General features: G+C 37.1%; 1 protein-coding gene across 1 annotated transcript in view; it reads right to left on the minus strand.

Moving 5' to 3' along the window:
- LAPTM4B (lysosomal protein transmembrane 4 beta) overlaps positions 1-19,119 on the minus strand; it is a 103,534-nt gene that overhangs the window by 21,663 nt on the left and 62,752 nt on the right. Inside the window, exon 6 of the mRNA XM_007488145.3 lies at positions 17,665-17,760. Within this exon, the coding sequence (XP_007488207.1) occupies positions 17,665-17,760 (96 nt within the window). The remainder of the gene's footprint in view (positions 1-17,664; positions 17,761-19,119) is intronic.

Raw genomic sequence — 19,119 nt, forward strand, 5'->3', positions numbered from 1 at the left:
AGTGTTAAATAGTTCAGGTCCAAGGACAAATTCCTCGGTGCAGACCTTTTTAGTGATCCATTAATAACTCTTTTTCTATGGCTCTTTCAGCTGGTTCTGAATGTAATTGTACTAGCTAACTACTCACTTGCCTACACGAGTATGAAAGGCACCATCAAATACTTTCATAAAATCTAGTTAAATTATATGTACAGTATTGCCTGGTCTGTCCCCCAAGAAGTCTGACAAAAATGGAAATGAGGTTTGGGAAGCACAGGCTGACTGTAATTAAGACAGAAGTTTAACAAAAGCTTGTTGATGTTTAATAATCATCTCTTTGGTTATAATTTTTATAGGTTTGTTAAAGATAAAATCCAAGCTAACTACTCAAAAGTTTTCAAACTCTATGCTCTTGACTTATTTGAAAATCAGGAAAGCCCTTCCACTTTTCCATTCCCAAAGTGCAAATGTATGATCCTTTGTTGAAAATAAAGTTCACAAATATCAACTATAAGGAGAACACAAGTTTGTTCCCATTATGACCCCAATATCAATGGGCTGAATTTCTGTAAATTCATTCTTGCTTGATGCTTATTAATTAGAGGATCGCTAAACAAATCATTGCAAATGAAAACCATGGAATATTATTATACTAAGAGATAATGAATATAGAGAAGCATGGAAAGATTTATGAGAACTGATGCAGAGTGAAGTAAAAAGAGCCAAGAAAATATATGCACAATGACTATAACAATGTGAAGAATAGCAACCATAAAAAATTAAAAGTATTGCAAAATTATAAGAACAAATCTGGCCCCATGGAAGAGGTAAGAGAAGATATCTCTCTCCACTCTTTTATAGAAGTAGGAAGACCACAGGTGTAGATCATTGCCTATATTTTCAGATTCTTTTTTGATCTATTGATCTGGTTTGATTGTTTTTCCTCTTCTTCCTCTTTTTATTACACTTTAAAAAATATCCTGTTATATGGGAGAAGTTCTCATAGAGAGGGAGAAGGGAGAGAGAAATAGGAAACAAACTTAGGCCATGTAAAAACCAAAGATATCACTAACATTTTATTTTGAAAGCTTAATTCTGCTATCATCCTAGTAATTTCTTTGTTGTTGCTGGCATTTAAGAAACTTGGTCCCTGACGCTACTTACGAGGGTTGAGGCTTTGTTGGGAAAAGCATGTTGGCACATGCATGCTCTTTTCTTATAGAACACAGCACATCTTGCCTTCACTAGTAGCTGGCATTTAAAAACTGTAAATACCTTGAAACAAACCCAACTATAGCTCTGTTTTACAGATGCATTTTTCTTAGTGCCATTCTATTCACTACAGATGGATATTACCAGATCAAAGCCTCATCCTCTGCCTGCAGCACCCCCAGCTCTATACCAGCTTTGGGGCAGTTCTGGATTGGTGTCAATCTTTCAGATCTTAGGTGGTTCCAGATTTATACTCTCAGGAAGCAAGGCCTGGCAGGGGCCCTATTGATCGAGTGATGATTACCGTATGGATGAAAACCTGCTCACAGGCTTGTTTGGACTTTTGCTGTTTCAACAATGATAATGCATCAACGTAGGAGTTGAGAATCACCAATGTTTTACCTTTCTTTTCTCAGATTAATATCTTAATAAATTAACTTTAAAATCATCGATATCTTTTCTTTTATCTCTATTAAAATATGAAGGAAGGCCCAGAACTTAAGTCAGGGACAGGTCTGGAAAGATATTCAGGTTTCCAAGTGTGGTACTTTGTTAAAAACTCGTGTTAGGGGGCAGCTAGGTGGCTCAGTGGACTGAGAGCCAGGCCTAGAGGCTGATGGTCCTAAAGGAATATGGCCTCAGACATTTCCTGGGCAAGTCATTTAAACCTCATTGCCTTATCACTCTACTGGCTTGGAACCTCTAATTCTAAGGGTTCAAAAAAATAAAGAACGCTTACAGGAGTCACGTAATCTGTTAAATTAAATCATACAGTTGAATAAATGAATGAAAAAAGCATTTATTAAGTCTTTACTATGTGTCAGGCAATAGAATAAATTCTGGGGAAACAAAGAAGCCAGCAAGATAGTTCCTGCCCTCGGCGTACTTACATTCTGATTGGGGAATAGTATTCAGGGTGGGGAGCACTTTGGCCTGGGAAGTTATAGGGATAAGGAATGGAATAATAACTCAGCTCACTGATATGGCCTTCAGAGAAGCAACTGTAGTATTGATTTGATTAAAATTCTTAGATTAAGTGAGGAAGAAAGAACTGGCCAAGAAATGAGGCCAAGAGGGTCCTTGAAATCTAGGGCTGAGTCCTCAAGAGATTCTTTAGTCAGTCTTCTTTGAGAAGCAGCAAGAGCAGGGTGGAAAAGGGTGGGGATGAAGAAGAGGAAGCGCAGGCCGGGGGAGTTGCTGCCTAGAGAGCTGACCTAAGAACTTTTCCTCACCAAAATACAGCTTTAAGAAGGCCAACCTGGTGAAAGTTATAGGCCCCAAAGGATGCTCTGGTCTTCAGATACCAGGCGCTGTTTCTTTGGCCAGCCTCCTCGTCAAAATCATTTCTGTTTGGTAGATATCTTGACAGAACTCATGCTCTATTCACATAGCCTTAAAGAATTCTAGCTCACTGGGGACAACTAGGTAACTAGTGAATTCAGAACCAGACCTGGAGAGGGAAGTCCTGGGATCAAATCTACTCTCAGACATTTCCTAGCTGTGTGACCTTGGGCAAGTCATTTAAGCCCCACTATCTAGCCCTTACTGCTCTTCTGCCTTAGAACCAATACACAGTATTGATTCTAAGATGGAAGATGAGGGGTTAAAATCAATCTAGGTCAGCTTCATTTCATGATGAGAAGAACCAAAGAAGAACTTTAAATGATAAAAATATAAGAAAGGGGGTCAATAAGATCCTCTCCATAACCCTTCCAACCCAACCCCCCAAAACAAACAATTATAGCTCTTAAAAGGATAAGGCTTTATTTAAGAGGGCTCTTATATTAGATTGGATCTAAAATCCAGGAGTTCCCCCCTCTACCAATGCAGATGGATACTTTTTTTATAACATATAATCCCATAGAATAGCCTGGGGTTCCGAGTTATATTAGTTGCTTAGGACACAGGCAGAATTTAAATTTACATTTTGTTTTCTTTTCTTTTTAAACCCTTACCTTCTATCTTGGAGTCAATACTGTGTATTGGCTTCAAGGCAGAAGAGTGGTAAGGGCTAAGCAAGTCAACACAGCTAGGAAGTGGCTGAGGTCAGATTTGAACCTAGGACCTCCTGTCTCTAAGCCTGGTTCTCAATACACTGAGCTACCCAGATGCCCTGAAACCTAGGTATTTCTGACTTCAAAGTAGCTCTCTGTTCATTAGGCAACTCTGCCACTTATTTTAAAGTACTATGGGCTGATAAATTCTAGCCCATAAGAACCAAATGAAGATTTCTAAGAATGTTGGCCAGAAGACCTGTAACTATGAACACAAAGATCAGAGATTATGACCAGAATAGCTTTGTAAACTGGGATTTGGGTAGTATAGGGACAAAAGAGTATTCTAGATTTTTTCCAATAGTATTTGTTTGCCTGTGGGAAGAGTAGATGAAATGTATTCTTGAATAGCCCTCTTTTATCTTAATCCTTTCCATTGAGTTCTGCTCCCCTCCCCCATAATCCCCCAGGTCTTTGATTGATTGATTATCCCTTCTTTCTCCCCAAACTGATTAGGTTGTCCCATGCTCAACTCAAACTATTTTGTCCACTTTTCCAGTGTTTCCTAAAGCCTTAGCTTGGAGCAGGGAAGATGGCAGCTAACTTGGTTTCAGTGTGGTTCCACCTCATGACACATCTGGAAACAACATGAAAGGGTGGAAAGGGAATTAAAAAGTTTCTTTATTATTTTCTATTTGAATCCCTTCTTTACAGACATTCTCATGTAGTATGAGTAGTGGCATTAGCAAAGGGTTTTATTTACATATATTACATTGTGGATCTTGGGTTGAACAGAGCATTTAAATCTTTAAAGTGAACCCCAAATTCTGTTTAAAAATCTTTAAATAAAAAAGATCACAGGGGGCAGCTGGGTAGCTCAGTGGATTGAGAGCCAGTCCTAGAGACGGGAGGTCCTAGATTCAAATCTAGCCTCAGACACTTCCCAGCTGTGTGACCCTGGGCAAGTCACTTGACGCCCATTGCCTAACCCTTACCACTCTTCTGCCTTGGAGCCAATACACAGTATTGACTTCAAGACGGAAGGTAAAGGTTTTAAAATATTTTAAATTAAAAAAAAAAAGATCACCCCACTAATTGGATTACATGTTGCACAATCCTATTGCTTTGCCTATCTGTTAGAGAGGGATAAGACTATCACACACTGTGAGAAGGAAAAGTGATTCAATTCATCACCAGGTCTTGAAATGTTAAGTCTGTATTAACCAAATAACACTTATGGAGTTGTTTCCTGGTTTAGAGGAACATCTGTATTCTTTTATTCACAGAATAAAAAGTTCCTCAAAATGAGTCATTTGCTATGTATGAACACTGAGCACACGTAAATGAATGTGTTTAAGCAGAGGCTTGTAGAAGTGTAAAATAGATATAATGATATCTTAAGCCAACCAACAGAGAGAAAATAAGATTTTTTAAAATTCTCCTTCAACTCAGTGATTTATAATTTCAGATCAAGGACACTGTTTGGTTTAATGACTAGGTATCATGAGCAAAAGAAATCACACTTTAAAGGAATAGAGAGATTTGTGGTGGCTTTAATCAATCAGGGAAGCACCAGTTGTATGTCAGTTCTCCCAGGTAGAAAATAAAGATAAACTAAAATTTATCTATAGTATACCTCAATTTATGCGGTAGATACACTTTCTGAAAAGTAATGTTTTTCTTTATATCCTTTTGGTGAAAAGATGAAAGAATATGGAAGTGGAATGTTGTTTATACCCACAGATGCAATCATGGTGGTGGTGGTTTTTAAAAGCTACTTTTCTTTGTTATAATGGACAGAAGGCTAATTAGAAGGTGAGGAGTAAATATCAGGAAATAAACATGATATAAAAAATCAACAGTAAAATTGCCAAATCAATAAACTCTGGCTTGACTTTATCGGTATAAATTTTGTAAAAAAATGGATTTGAAGCCAAAGAACTATGGGGTTCAAATCCCATCTCTACCATAGGTGACTCTCCAAAAAATCACTTAACCAGTTTTGTTATGATCATACTACCAGGAATGAACATTTTGTAGCATTTTTAATCACTCACCCAGCTTTTATAAATTACATTTGGACTATCAGGTGTTCTTTCAATAGGACACACACATGAAGATATTGTACTTTATTCTGAGCAAGTAATCTCAAGATTATTCTAAACTAAGATTATTCTAAACTATGCTTTTAAAACATGTCAAATGTTCATATTTCCACTAGGAAATACAACTGTTGTATAGATCAGGTAATACTGAGTAGTTTGAGAAGGAAGAAAACACTAATGACTATAGGAATCAAGGAAGGGTGATATCCCATACTTCAGCTGAGACCTGAAGGAAGCTGAGGATGGGGGAGACATGGGCAATAGGAAAGAGCCAGCAGACTGGGCAAGTTTGCAAATAACAAAGAGAGTGGGGATGATAGAGAAGGCCATCTGTCTGAACTATGGGTAGGGAAAGGATCAAAGGTGTAATTGCTTTGGCAAAGAAAGGAATCCCTTTTAATGAACGAAAGGTAAATAAATGAATGAATGTTTATTAGATGCTACATATCAGGAACTATGCCAAGTGCTAAAGATACAAATAGAGGCAATCCTTTGCCCCCCAAGAGCTTACAATCCAATAGGAGAGACAACATACATATGAATATGTACAAAGTAAACTCTTTCTTTCTGGGTCAAAAAGGCGTGATCTATGAATAAATATTTAATAAATCAATAAAGAGAAAAGACATCTGAGTAATGTGAGGAGTAGAGAGAAGAGGGAGCTCTTTTCAAATGGACCGAGTTTCCTTTTAAAAATTTTTTTAAAAAACTCTAACATAAGATCTCCAACTGAGTGTGTCAGGTGAAGGAGTGTCATAAGAATATGAGGAGGAATGAAAAAGTTTGAAAAAGCTGCTGTGGAGAGTGGAGTAGTGTATTGACCACAGAAGTATAAAATGAGTGCCATGGGAAATTAAGGGCATTTTTTGAGGACCCATCCACCATAGTTCCATGGTTTTCTTCTGCTCCCTTCACCAGACAAGACACTTTGACTTTGCCCAGGTTCACACATCTTGTAAATGTCTGAGGCACCACCCCCAACTCTCATATGGGTTCAAAACCTGCTGGTTACCTTCAACATGGCTTAGCTCATCTGCCAAAAGCATTTTACTGGGGAATGACTACTTCACATTCTAGAGTTTCTTGGAGTGACAGGTGAGAGCTGCATGAAAGGTGGATAAGCAACTCCACAAGGCTTCACAAGGTACATGCATAGAAGATGGAGAATTAACTGTAGAAGAGAGAACAGTTGAGTGGCCCAAGAAAAGACTCCTGTAGAAAGTAATCTGATATAAGGCTTTGATTCTAAGAAAGGGAGATAAGAAGACATGAGGGACACACAAAGTAAAGGAAGAAAAATGAGATAGACTATCATGTGAGCAACAGAAAAAAGATCTATATGATTGGACTGTCACATGGGTGGAGGGAAGCAATGGACACAAAGACTGGAGGGAAGAAAGGGGCCCAGTTGTGAAGATCTTTAAAAGCCAAATGGAGGGATTTATATTTGAGAAGCACAGAATTTTGAATAGTGTCCTTTTTTAAAAAATCAATTATATCCCCTACATTTAGCACAGTGACTGGTAGGAATTTAATAAAATTTTATTGGATTAGATTTTAATTGATGTCCCCAGTTTTCTTGAATAATAATTATTTTTCCATAATAATAAGTTTACTAATTTGAATGGCTTCCTTTCATTTGGGGCTCAAGGCACCTTATCCATACGAAACAGAAGGGGAGTAATTTGATACATTTAAATAATATTTTGTAAACTTTCTCTAAAGGGACCTAGCAAAGAGAACATTCCTTTCTGGGCAGCTTGAGTCATAGAATCATAGAACCTCAAAACTGGAAAAGGCTAGTCCATCTAGTCAAACCCATGCCCAAATGGGAATAATCTCTAAAATAACCAGCTTTTACAGGAAGAGTTTTAATTTCTGGCCTTATTAAAAAATCAGCAGTGCCTAATGATTCAGACAACATAAATTCCTTCTTTTTGGTTAAAGAAGACAACAAAAATTGGTGAAACTTGTAGGATTTATAGCAGAAATATTTGAGGTGGCTTGTTGGTAGAAAAACAGAACAGGACTTTGTCTGAAACGATGAGAGAAAGTAGACATAACCAGGCATCTGGGATGAGCTCATTACTCTCAATGGATTTTTTGGTGAGTTTCCTTATAGCTAAGGAAAGAAGGTAACCACAATAAGAAACTCCATTTCACTTTTCTAGTTTAGTCAAGGAAGACTATGGAGTCATCTTTTGATGATGCACTTTGGTTTAAATAAATTCAAGTAGGAATTTATCAACCAGTTCCTGGTGTGGTTATTTATAACAACACATATTTATATGGCACTTCAAGGACTGAAAAGTGCTTTCTTCACTAACTCTGAAAGGGAATTTAAGATAGTATATCATTATCTTCATTTTATAGATGACACTTAATGTTAAAAGACGTGCCCACATTCACACAGCTGGATAAGATTATGAGGCAGGATTCTAACCCAGGTTTCCTGTCTCCAAATCTAATACTCTTTCCACCACACCTCACTGGTTAATATGGGGGATGTGATGGTTTGGCAAAAAATATTTTTAAAACTTCCACCACTATTTAAAATGGGTGACTATCTTCCCTCTATGGTTTGTTAAATATAGGTGTGTGCACAAATACATAGAAAAAATATGGGGGGATAATAAGGGAGGTATGGAATAAAGCTCAGGGAAAAAAAGGAATCTTTAAATAGGACCAACAGATTAGAGGCTGTTGTGTTGCCAACATGCTTGTGGGAGAAAATACAACTCTGCGATTTAATCTGGCTAAAAGTTAGTGTTCAGAAATTCCCTGCTCCGGGTCAAACAATTCTTCTATAAAAACCTGGAAATGTGAACCTGAATTTCCACTAAGGAAAATGAAAATGATTCCCTCAAATGATGATTTTGGAAGGTGTGATGATTATAATGTCAGATGTAGACATAATAAGCCTCAAATAACCACCCCCACATTTTACAGACAGAACTTCCTTTCAAAGGTCTCTCATTGGCCCCAAAGTCTGCTTATTTCAATTTAACAAACATTTGTCAAACACCTAAGATATGTTTACCAGCTCTAACTGATGAATTTCTCCTTGAACTCACCATTCAAAAATTTTCATAGGGTATCCTGATGAAAATAAGCCATATTTACATTAATTAGGTCATGTTTTATTACTTCTCTAGAAATATGACTTCCTAGTTTAGGGAAAGGATTAAATAGATTTTGGATTGCCCCGGAGTTTGTTTTGAATTACAAAGGAGTCAGAAATTCAAGAGGATTAAAGTCTACAACCTTTTCTGCCAGGTACTAAGAGGAAGAAATATCTAGCATTACTTTCCAGTCTAAATGTGAATGAAAGAAGATTTCCCTGCCTATACCCTGTATGAAATATAAGTGAATTTCATACATTCAATTCCTTCTTCCTGCAGAATTCTCTGGAACTGCTCTCATTTTGACAATTTATGGAAAAATAAGTAGTTATCAATTCCCTTTCTTCCTTTCTCTCTCTCTCTCCCAACCCAAGATTACCTTCTACTTATATTATTTACATCTTGCATATAACTAGTAATTCAGATGTTTTCTCCCCCATTAGAATATTAACTCTTTGAAGATAGGAATTTACAATTTTTCTTCCTATCCACAAAGTTCAGGACAATGTTTAGCATGCAATAGGAGTTTGATAAATGTTCAATGGCTGCTTTAATACAATCTTATTACCATCTTCCTTCTTCTAAACCTACCCCCTGGAAAAAAAAGAAAAAGAAAACCAAACTTGTCTAACAAATATATAGTCAAGCAAAACTAATTCCCACATTGGCCATGTCCAAAAAATACAAATGTTCACTTCATCCTGCTCCTTAAGTTCATTACTTTTGTATCAGGCAGCATTGGAAGCTAAGAATTCTAAAAGGCAAAAGGTATGTATCCAAGAGGAGATGAATGGTTAGACAGTTATTTGAAAAAAAAATTTGGCTGTCTTTGTAGAATAAAAGATCAAAATGAATCAACAGTATACTAGGGAGGCCAAAAAAACTAATCAGATCTTGAGCTACTTTAAAAGAGTCCCCAGTTATTAAATGATTCAAGAATATGATACGAACAGGTACTTTTCAAAATAAGAAACAAACTATTAATACTATGAAAAATGCTCCTAAATGTTATTAATTAGAAAAATGAAAATTAAAGTAATTTGGGTTTCTGCCTCACAGAATAAACAAAAAGATAAATGTTGAAAGGGTTTTTTTGGGGGACTAGAATGATGTGACAGCTATCCTTAAGTGTTTGAAGGATGCCATATGAAACAAGATTAGTCTTGTTCTTTTTGAACTAGGAAGGATGGGTAGATGATGTTGGGGAAAAAATTTCTAAAACTTAGAGAACTGGAGCTAATAAAAGGTCGAATGAGCTGTCAATGGACTACCTCCCAAGTGGGTTCATTAATAGTTTTCAAGAGTGGATGGATGATCACTTTTGGGGTTTGCTGTAAAAGGGATTCTTTTTCAGGCACAGACGATCACTGAGATTGCTTTCATTTCTAAAATTCTATAATTCTGTCAGAACATTCTGTACTAGTGAGGGGAGATGGATATAAGGCATGGAGATAAGAAAAGGGATGTCAAATTTGAGGAACAAAGAGTCCAGTATAATAAACCTTACATAAAAGTGAATAATATGAAATAGGGAAAAGGTAGGTTGGAACCAGGGTAGCTAGATAGTACAGAGAATAGAATTGTGGGCCTGAAGTCAGGAAGATCTGAGTTTGAAATTGCCCTCAGACACTAACAAGCTATGTGAACCTGGGCAGGTCACTCCACTACTATTTGCTTCAGTTCTTCATCTGTAAAATGGGGACACACTGGAGAAGGAAATGGCAGACCGCTTCTAGCCAAAGTAAGTAGCTGGGAGTAAAAAGTAAGTAGCATGTTTCCTTCCATCCTTCATAATGAAGTGATTATTGAAATATTAAATGAACAAGAAGGGACAGCTAGGTGGCCTAGGCCCTGGGTTCAAATGTGACTCAGATACTTCCTAGCTGTGTGACTCTGGGACAGTCACTTAACATTAATTGCCTAACTCTTACCACTCTTTTGACTTAGAAACAATCTTTAATATCAATTCTAAGATTGAGGGTTAAGGGGGAGGAAGGGGTAGGGAGAGAACAAAAACAAGTATATGGATCTCGGGTTGAATTCCTGCCTGACAACAAGCTTTTTTCTGACAACTGCTATTTTCTCTTCCTTCCTTTCCTTCCCTTTATATATCCTAGACACTTTAAAAATAAGCCCCAAACCTCATTCCTCAAATTAAACCAGCTAAGAGATTGCTTTTCTTGTGATTCACTTTAGAGTAAATTTCTATTTGTGTGTAATTTTTTTAAAGGAAATCATCTTCAATGAAAACCAAACTTTGTTTAAAAAACTCTTGTGAGAGGATGGGTTCCACGTGGCCATTTGTGTGTTTGTCTGCTCCTGTATTGTGTGTCCCCTCAGGGCAGCCATGACTCTCCGGATACAAAACCTCCTAATGTTTACATGTGCAGATGAACTAACTAGAAAGCATCAGGTATTCAAGTTCCTTTATAATGAAAAACAAGGATTCATTGATCTAAGACCCCTGGCTAAAAGACTGGCATGGGGCAGAAACGCATGAGGATTCTGAGAGGAAATGAACAGGTTATGGAATTAGGCAGAAGGCTAAAATTGACTCTTTTAGGAAGGGGTTTCAAAAGTTATCTAGTCCACTCTCCCACCTAATGGTGGTGGTTCCAGCCAGACTTTCTCTGAAAAGATGATCAGCTGGCCTCCATTCCTAGGGAAAATGCCATGACATATATCCTTTAAGTTGGCATCAACATATATCCAGATGATGAATGAAATTTTGGTGTGGTGAGATGCCTAGGAAACCACATTCTGAAAAATGTACATAGTCTCATGATCAGCTTATTAAAAAGGTACAAGTTTTAAATAAAGAGAATCTGTTGATTCTACAGAGAGTTCTATTACTTGACTTGTCTTCCTTTTTAAAACTCCTCTTTATACCTCACAGTTTGAATGCAAGAGGTTGAGCTAGGCAAAATATCATGAATACCTTTAGACTCAGAAATGGATCAGTAGTGGAATCAATGTGACAAGGGATGGAGAAACAATGTACAACCTTTTGTAGAGGCAATGTTTTATTTTCGGTATTGGTTTTCCTGAGTAAATAGGATTAAATGATTTATTGAGGAACATACAGTTAGGAAGTGGCCAGATTTGAATCTAGGACCTCCTGGCTCCGGGTTTGGTGTTCTATTCAGTCACTTAGCTACCACTCCTAGGGACAATGTTTTGTCCTACAGAGAATAGCAGAAAGCATGAAGACATCACCAGAGGAAGCAAAAAGCTCTGCAGTATCATAGAAGTGATCCTGGCAAGGTTTACACTCTGATCTCCCATGTTCCTATGTATGTCCCACCATATTGGGTATCACATGGGTACAACAATCTATCATTGGCCATATGGGTTACTGATGTTGGCTCTGTTGACATGCTGACCACATGGGTTTCCTGGCATATGCCCCTTTGAATATGTTCCCTGGCCATATATATTCCCTTCAAGAGTGGTCCCCCATCCCCACTGGTGATTTGACAATGTTTGAGACAGTGTAACCCATGTGTGCATGAGCAGAGGATGGAATTTTTTTGGGGGTCCTTTATTCATAATGTTGTTTACAACAATATGAATGAACAAATCTTTTGTTTTGAAATGGGTGGCTTATAAAAAGAAAACACGCTGTTAGGGGCTCAGAACCTTTGGTTTCGAGTGGGAGATAACTCATAAAATGCTTTGAATCTTGGGGAGCTTTTTGGGGCACCAATATGTAAGAGGGTGCCCTTGATGTTACAGCTAGAATTCAGGCTCCATTATTAATGAACTGAATCTAATTTCAACCTGGATACGATAAATTGCTTCTCTGTTTTATTTCTGTTAGTGGCATGTGGCTTAGCATTCTGGTCTGACTTATTTTAAAAAACAATTACTTTTTATAGCATGCCCAAAACTGCCAGTCTGTGTCTTATGTGTTTCCAGGTTTATAAAGTTCGCTTTGATTAATTCTTTAAAACAAGAATATTATGCCAGCTTTTTATAATCAGCATTTTCTAATTCCTTTTTTTAAAAAAATAAAAACCCTTGCCTTTTTTCTTAGAATTGATACTATATATTGTTTCTAAGGAGGCAGAGTGGTAAGGACTTTAATTAAGTTAAGTAACTTGCCCAGGGTCACATAGCTAGGATCTATCTCAGGCCAACTTTCAACCAGGATCTCCCATCTCCAAGCCTGGCTCTCTATCTGCTGAGCCACCTAGCTGATCCATGAATTACCTGAAATCAGAAAATTCACTATCAATAATATATCTTAGATATAGGGAATAAAATTCCCAGAGGTTAAAGAATGTTTTAGGAGTGAATACACTCCATAACATAATAACTGTGCCAACCCATTTTGGGGAGAAGAACCTCTAATTCCACACCTCTCCCAAATGTGCTTCCCTCAAATATCATGGCCATCTCCCAAGACGTTATCTTAACCTTTTTGTTTATAGAATCATGAATTAGGTGGGACCTCGGAAAAACCCTTAATTTATAGACAAGGAAACTGAGGTCCAAGGAGTCTGTGACTTGTCTAAGGTAAAAAGGAAATTATTCAAATGTTCCCCCTTTTGCAGGAAATAACTTCATATTCTCCTTATTCCTTACTTGATAGGAATTTTCCTTCACTGCATCTTGAAAAAATGTTTTAAAATTGACATCTTTTGTTTTTCATCATCATCATTTCCAAATACATTCTTCTCCCTCCACTGCCCAAAAAGCCATCTCTCATAACCAAAGGATACGGAAGATAGGAAAAAGTATTTTAGCAAAAATAATGAATATATTAACTGAATCTGATACTACATACCATTTTCCACTCCTTTAGTCCCTCACTCTACAAAGGAGCTGCCCTGTTTCTTGAGATCATTCTTCCTTTTGTTTGCCATTCAATTCTGGGATGCTGCCTTGAGTTCATTGGACTCTTTTCCAAGGGACTCAATCACACAGAAATTCCAAGTTAAAATGGAAATTATTTAAATGTCTTCATCTTTTTTTAGAAATAAATGCATACTATTAAAATGTTAGAATACCAGAATCTCTTCAGTTTTAAATGCTAATATTTGAAGGGGAATATACATTTATAAATATGATGTTAATTCCTATTTCTAAAGTCTCAATTTGCATATAAATTAGAGACTGGGGATTCTATAGCTGTCCAGAATACATATCAAAGAATAAAAGAAAATAGGGAGGAGGTCACTAACACTACCTGGTCTATTTGGTTTTGGCTCAAGTTGATCTACAGGGTAACAAGAGGCATTATGGGAGTTAATAAAAGATCATGAAGTTTTGTTAGTTTTGATTCCTGGCCATCTCCGTAGCATGCTGCCTAAACTCCAACCAGTTTCCTCAACTAGCATGTTAGACTCTGCCAACCCTGCAGTACCAGGCTCTGACAAGTACTTTTTGCCTTATTTTATGGGGAACCAGATCTTTCTGTAATTTCCTAGCTATTACCATACCAGCCTGCCATATATGGCATATCGTCTTACTCCATTGAATGTAAGTACCTTAACGTTGGATACAATCTTGCTTGTATTTGCATCCCTAACTCTTAGTACACTGCCTAGTATTTAGCGAGTGTTTAATAAATGCTCACTCTTTGATTGACTTATTACCACTTATCTTTCTATAAATATGTCCAAATGACTCTGTAACATTTGTCAATTTCCAAGGCATAAATCTGATCTCCTGACTTGGTTTGAGCTGGCTCCAGCACACCTTTGGGATGTGTAACATGGGTACATGTAAGTACATAGGGAGATAGCCTTTGCGAAGAGATGAGCTTTTTACTTAAAAGAATTGTATAAAAGGAGAGAGTTAGGAATGATAGCAAAGGGTTTTGAGACAAAGAGATGGGCACTAAAGAGGTTAGAAGAAAGGGATGCCTCGCCTTTATCACTAAAGTAAAAGTCGAAATCCTCAGTGAAAAGAGTAAATGAAAGTTTGATGGAGGAAGTATGTCAAAGTGTTTTAGGGAAGACAATTTCTAAATTATTCTCTTATAAGTGGTTCCTTTTAGCTTTGCTTCTGGTGACTTCCTTGAGGACTTTATTTGATCCTAGAACTAGAAGAGCTCTTGGAAATCATGTAGTCTAAACCCTTCATTTATAGATGAAGACACTCAAGTCTTGGGTCCAAATCCAGTTTACAGATGCTAAATTCACTGTACTTGGTACATGACCTGGCCCAAAGAAGTAAGCACTTATTAATGTTTTGTCTTTCTAACACAGTATCACAAAACATCAGTTACAAGAGAATTCAGGTATCACTTAGTCTAGACCTGGACTAGAATCCTTTTTTAGAACATACTCCCAAATGGTCTTTAAAACATGTCTTGCAAAAAGATCACATTTAACATAAACCCATTTTTAAAAATACATTCACGTTCAACAAAAGTTTTCCCTCCCCTACCCTCCATCTTATGAGTGGGAGTGAGTTTCTGGGTTTCCTTTATGTATCAGCACCTCTGTAGACTCTTCTAGGGGAGGACCTTCCATTTTCCATTAGCAGCTCAGCTGGGTACTAATTTTGCCTTCATTTTTTAAATATACATTTTGGGTCCTGCCCCCACCAAACAGATATCCTCCCTCCCAAGCCAAGGAAAGAGAGACTTGGATTTCACTTGATTGGATTTAAAGACTGGCAGGTAATAGAATGAAAGTGATAGAAATCATTGGATTCTTCAACTTTGGACAACTTAGGATCACTTTATTGTTGTGTACATTACTATCCCAACCTCAAAAGTCAAAAATACAGATATTAGAGGATAGTTGTTCAGTTTTTTCCAGTCATGACCGACTCTTTGTGACTCCATGTGAGTTTTCTTGACAAAGATACTGGACTGGTTTGCATTTCCTTCTCCAGCTCATTTTATAGATGAGGAAATTGAGGCAAACAGGGTAAAGTGACTTGCTCAGGATCACACAGTTAGGAAGTGTCTGAGGCCAGATTTGAACCAAGAACCTCCCATCTCTAGGTCTGATTCTCTCCATTGAGCCACGTAGCTGCTCTTATTTTTTTATTAGTTTTGTGGAATATTTCCCAATTATATTTAATTGCATTCTAGCCTCCTTCAGATGTGTTGCCAATCCATATGTACCCCTACCCCTTTGATCCAATCCAAGTCATTTCACAGATGGATAAACTGAGGTCCAGGAGTAAAATGACTTGCCCAAATTTACAAGGAAGAAAAAGAGGAGAACTCAAGACCTCTGATTCTGGATCTAAATTAAGATAATTCTTATTGGTGAATAATCCCATATCTTTATGCTTTCTCATCTTTCACAGTTCCTTTCCATGCCATTCCATAAATCTTCCACAGTCAGATCCATCCAAAATAATAGACTGTCCTCCTCACTTTAAAAAGAAAAAATCCAGATCATTGAATTTTGGGGCTAATGCTGAAAATTGGTCCCTCCCTTTCAGCATTAGACTCAAAATTCAACAATCCGGATCTCTAAGGAGTATTTATTTTTAGTCCAATGCCCTCATTTTACAGATGAAGCAACTAAAGTCCAGAGGAGTTAAAGTGACTTTCTCATGGTCACACAGGTCATATATGATCTGTCCACTCAGCAATTACAAATTCCAAAGCTAGAGCCATATTTTAATTTTTCAGAGAACTTCTTCCTACAGAAATGCCATCTGAGGGCGAAGTTTTAACATGGGGAGTCTGGTCATCTATCTTCTCACCAGGAATATTTTTCAAGTAGTGAATTTTTAAAAACATAATTACTAACATCATGCCCTTGAGTAGGGAGTATGGGGAAGTAATGGCAAAAAGAAGTTATTTACTATAAACTACAAAGTAGAGAAAATAATTCTTCACTAAGATGAAAGACATAACAAAGAGCTATTTTTCTGAGCAATTTCATATTTGAAGACATAATTCTATGTAGTAAATGCTTAGTGTTTTTTGTTCAACATTTGGGAAAAATCATCTCCACCATGGGCTCATAATGAAGATACAGTCTTAACAGTGATTGGGAAAAAAATTACTCATTTATAATAGTGCCTTGCATTTATTATATTCAAACTCAACAGAGAAATGACTCATTTGTATTCACTAGCATCCAAATGAGTTGGGAATTAACATTTTTACTTTCATTTTATATGTGCTAATGGTATCATAATGATAATATCCATTCTAGATTATACATTCTGGTTAGGCAATAGATTTGTCTATTTGGAATATTACAAGAAGTAATTAACTAAACAAAACTCAAGCACAAAAAATAAATAATAAAAAAAATCTAAAAAGGTTTGGTGGTAGCTTTTTAAAAAATGGAAAATAATTTATATTGTCCATTAATCCAGCTCAAATATCCTATGGTCCAGCAAAACTATCATTCTTTCTGTTCCTCACACATGAAATTCTGTTTCCCTTCTCCACACCTTTGCACTGGCTGTCCCCCATGCTTGGAATGCACTCCTTCCTGACTTCTACCTTCTACCTGACTTCTACCCTCACTTTCTTCTAGACGCAGCCTAAACACAACTTTATATATAAAAACCTTTTTCAACCCTCCTACTCCCCTGCAACTACTGTTGCACTCCCTTCCTTACTACCTCACATTTTGCCTCTCCTGATAGAATGGAAACTCGAGGGTAGAGATTACTTTGTTGTTGTGTATCTACCACCTCACACAGTGCTTAGCACATTGAAGGCAAATTAAAAAGGCTTGTTGAACGATTTTTTAAAAAAACCCTTATCTGTCATCTAAGACTCTAACCAGAATGTTCAATCCAGAAGAATGGATATTTTGATTATAATACCAAGAGTGGTAAGGGCTAGGCAATGGAGGTTAAGTGACTTCCCCAGGGTCACACAGCTGGGAAGTGTCTGAAGTCACATTTGAACCCAGGAACTCCCATCTCTAGGCATCTCTTGAGGATGGTTTTCTCTAATTCAGCTGCTCACTTGGACATTTTGACTTTTCCAAAAGAAACCAGAATTTTAAATAGACTATGGCTGAGGACCTACAATGCGTAGCTGATATATTTGAGTGATGATGTCATCGGCCAGGTTTCATTCAATGGCTTAAACCTTTTTTTGTCAAATAAACAGATTGTAGAATCTGCGGACTATACTGATGCCTACTTAAACATGATGACAAAGTCTGCTGAGGCTGGTAACTAGGGGAGTGAATATTAAAATTATTTGAATTGCACAGAAGCTTTTTAAGAAAGGAGGAAGACCACAGGTGCTGCTAGTATCTCAATCAAAATGAGAAGCTGGACCCTGAAGTTAAAGAATGCCGTGCTTACCGTAGTATCATTGGTAGTGATGTAAACCAGAATATCAGAGGAGTTTCGGCCATTAATGTATCGGTAACAGTTCCAGACACAACTAATCAGGTACCCCTGGCAGGAATAGAAGACATTTAAAAGCTTCATTTAAAAAAATACAACACTATTAATACTACTAAAGGAATCCCTTAAAATGAAGTCATTTCGGGGTACTTATAATAAGCAAGAATGATGAAGCAAGACACTGATTCATTCTGCAGAAGAATTCCCTAAACTTAATTATCAGGTAAGAATTTGTAAGCTGGAATCCATCAGCCGTTGGATGGCGGCACCTACTGGCAAAATAGAAAACTTTAGCTGCTTAAGGATTATATTACTTTGCATGCCGCTCAAAAGAAAAAGAGAAGCATAAACCAAAAACGTGTACAAGCAGGTATCTCTATCTTTGTTTAATATTCCCATGACTTCAGAAAGGGAGGTTGAGATAAGGATAGAGAGGAAATCTTGGAGTTACAAAAATCCTAAAAGTACTGGGAAAATTCAACAGAGAATGAGATGGACATATATCTGAATCCTTGCCCAATTTTTATTTGCTCATCCTAGTTGCTAACGGCCACGGGCAATTGAGATAATTAAAAATGTTAATCTCTAATGTGTCCAGGTTGTTTCACAGGAAGCATTTGAGGCAATCCAAAGCCATTCATTGGAAACATAGATAAGGTCAGAAATAAAGAAGGGGTTAGGGGGAAGCTGGGTATCTGGGTAGCTCAGTGGATTGAGAGCCAGGCCTAGAGATGGGAGGTCCTAGGTTCAAATCTGGCCTCAGACATTTCCTAGCTGTGTGACCCTGGGCAAGTCACTTACCCCCCATTGCCTACTCCTTATTGCTCTTCTGCCTTGGAACCAATACACAGTATGGATTCCCAGAAGGAAGGTAAAGATTTTAATCAAACAAATAAACAAACCTAAGAAAGGGCAGTCAATGGGCCAAGAGCCTGCTCTTGGTTGAAGGTACTGAGGTGTGACAAGTTTCCTTTGTTCCTATATTGTCATCACCTAGCTTATTTTTAGTAATGATGAATAGCCTCTGGGCAAATATTATTCTAGATCCATTTCTTTTAAACACACATGGTTGCCTTTTTCCTTATATATTACTTCTGAGTTTAAAAATGGAGATTTTTCACCAGGTTGGAGGTCTAGGATAGTCCTTTACATGAGAGACAATTTTTAGTCTACTGGGAATTGATTTTTCTGTAGGATTCAATTTATAGAATGTTATGTGGGTAGACAACTTTAATGAAACTTTGATTCCATAAAAGTAAGAGATACCTGTGCTTCTGGGTACACAATCCCATACATATGTGCAAAAAATGTCCAAATTTAATTCTCAGGAAACAAATTACATTTGGCAAACAAATGAAAGCTATTCAGCTTTCATAAAATAATAAAACTAAAAATTCCCAAAAAAAATCA

The sequence above is a fragment of the Monodelphis domestica genome, chromosome 3 (assembly GCF_027887165.1).
Source record: "Monodelphis domestica isolate mMonDom1 chromosome 3, mMonDom1.pri, whole genome shotgun sequence".
NCBI lineage: Eukaryota > Metazoa > Chordata > Mammalia > Didelphimorphia > Didelphidae > Monodelphis > Monodelphis domestica.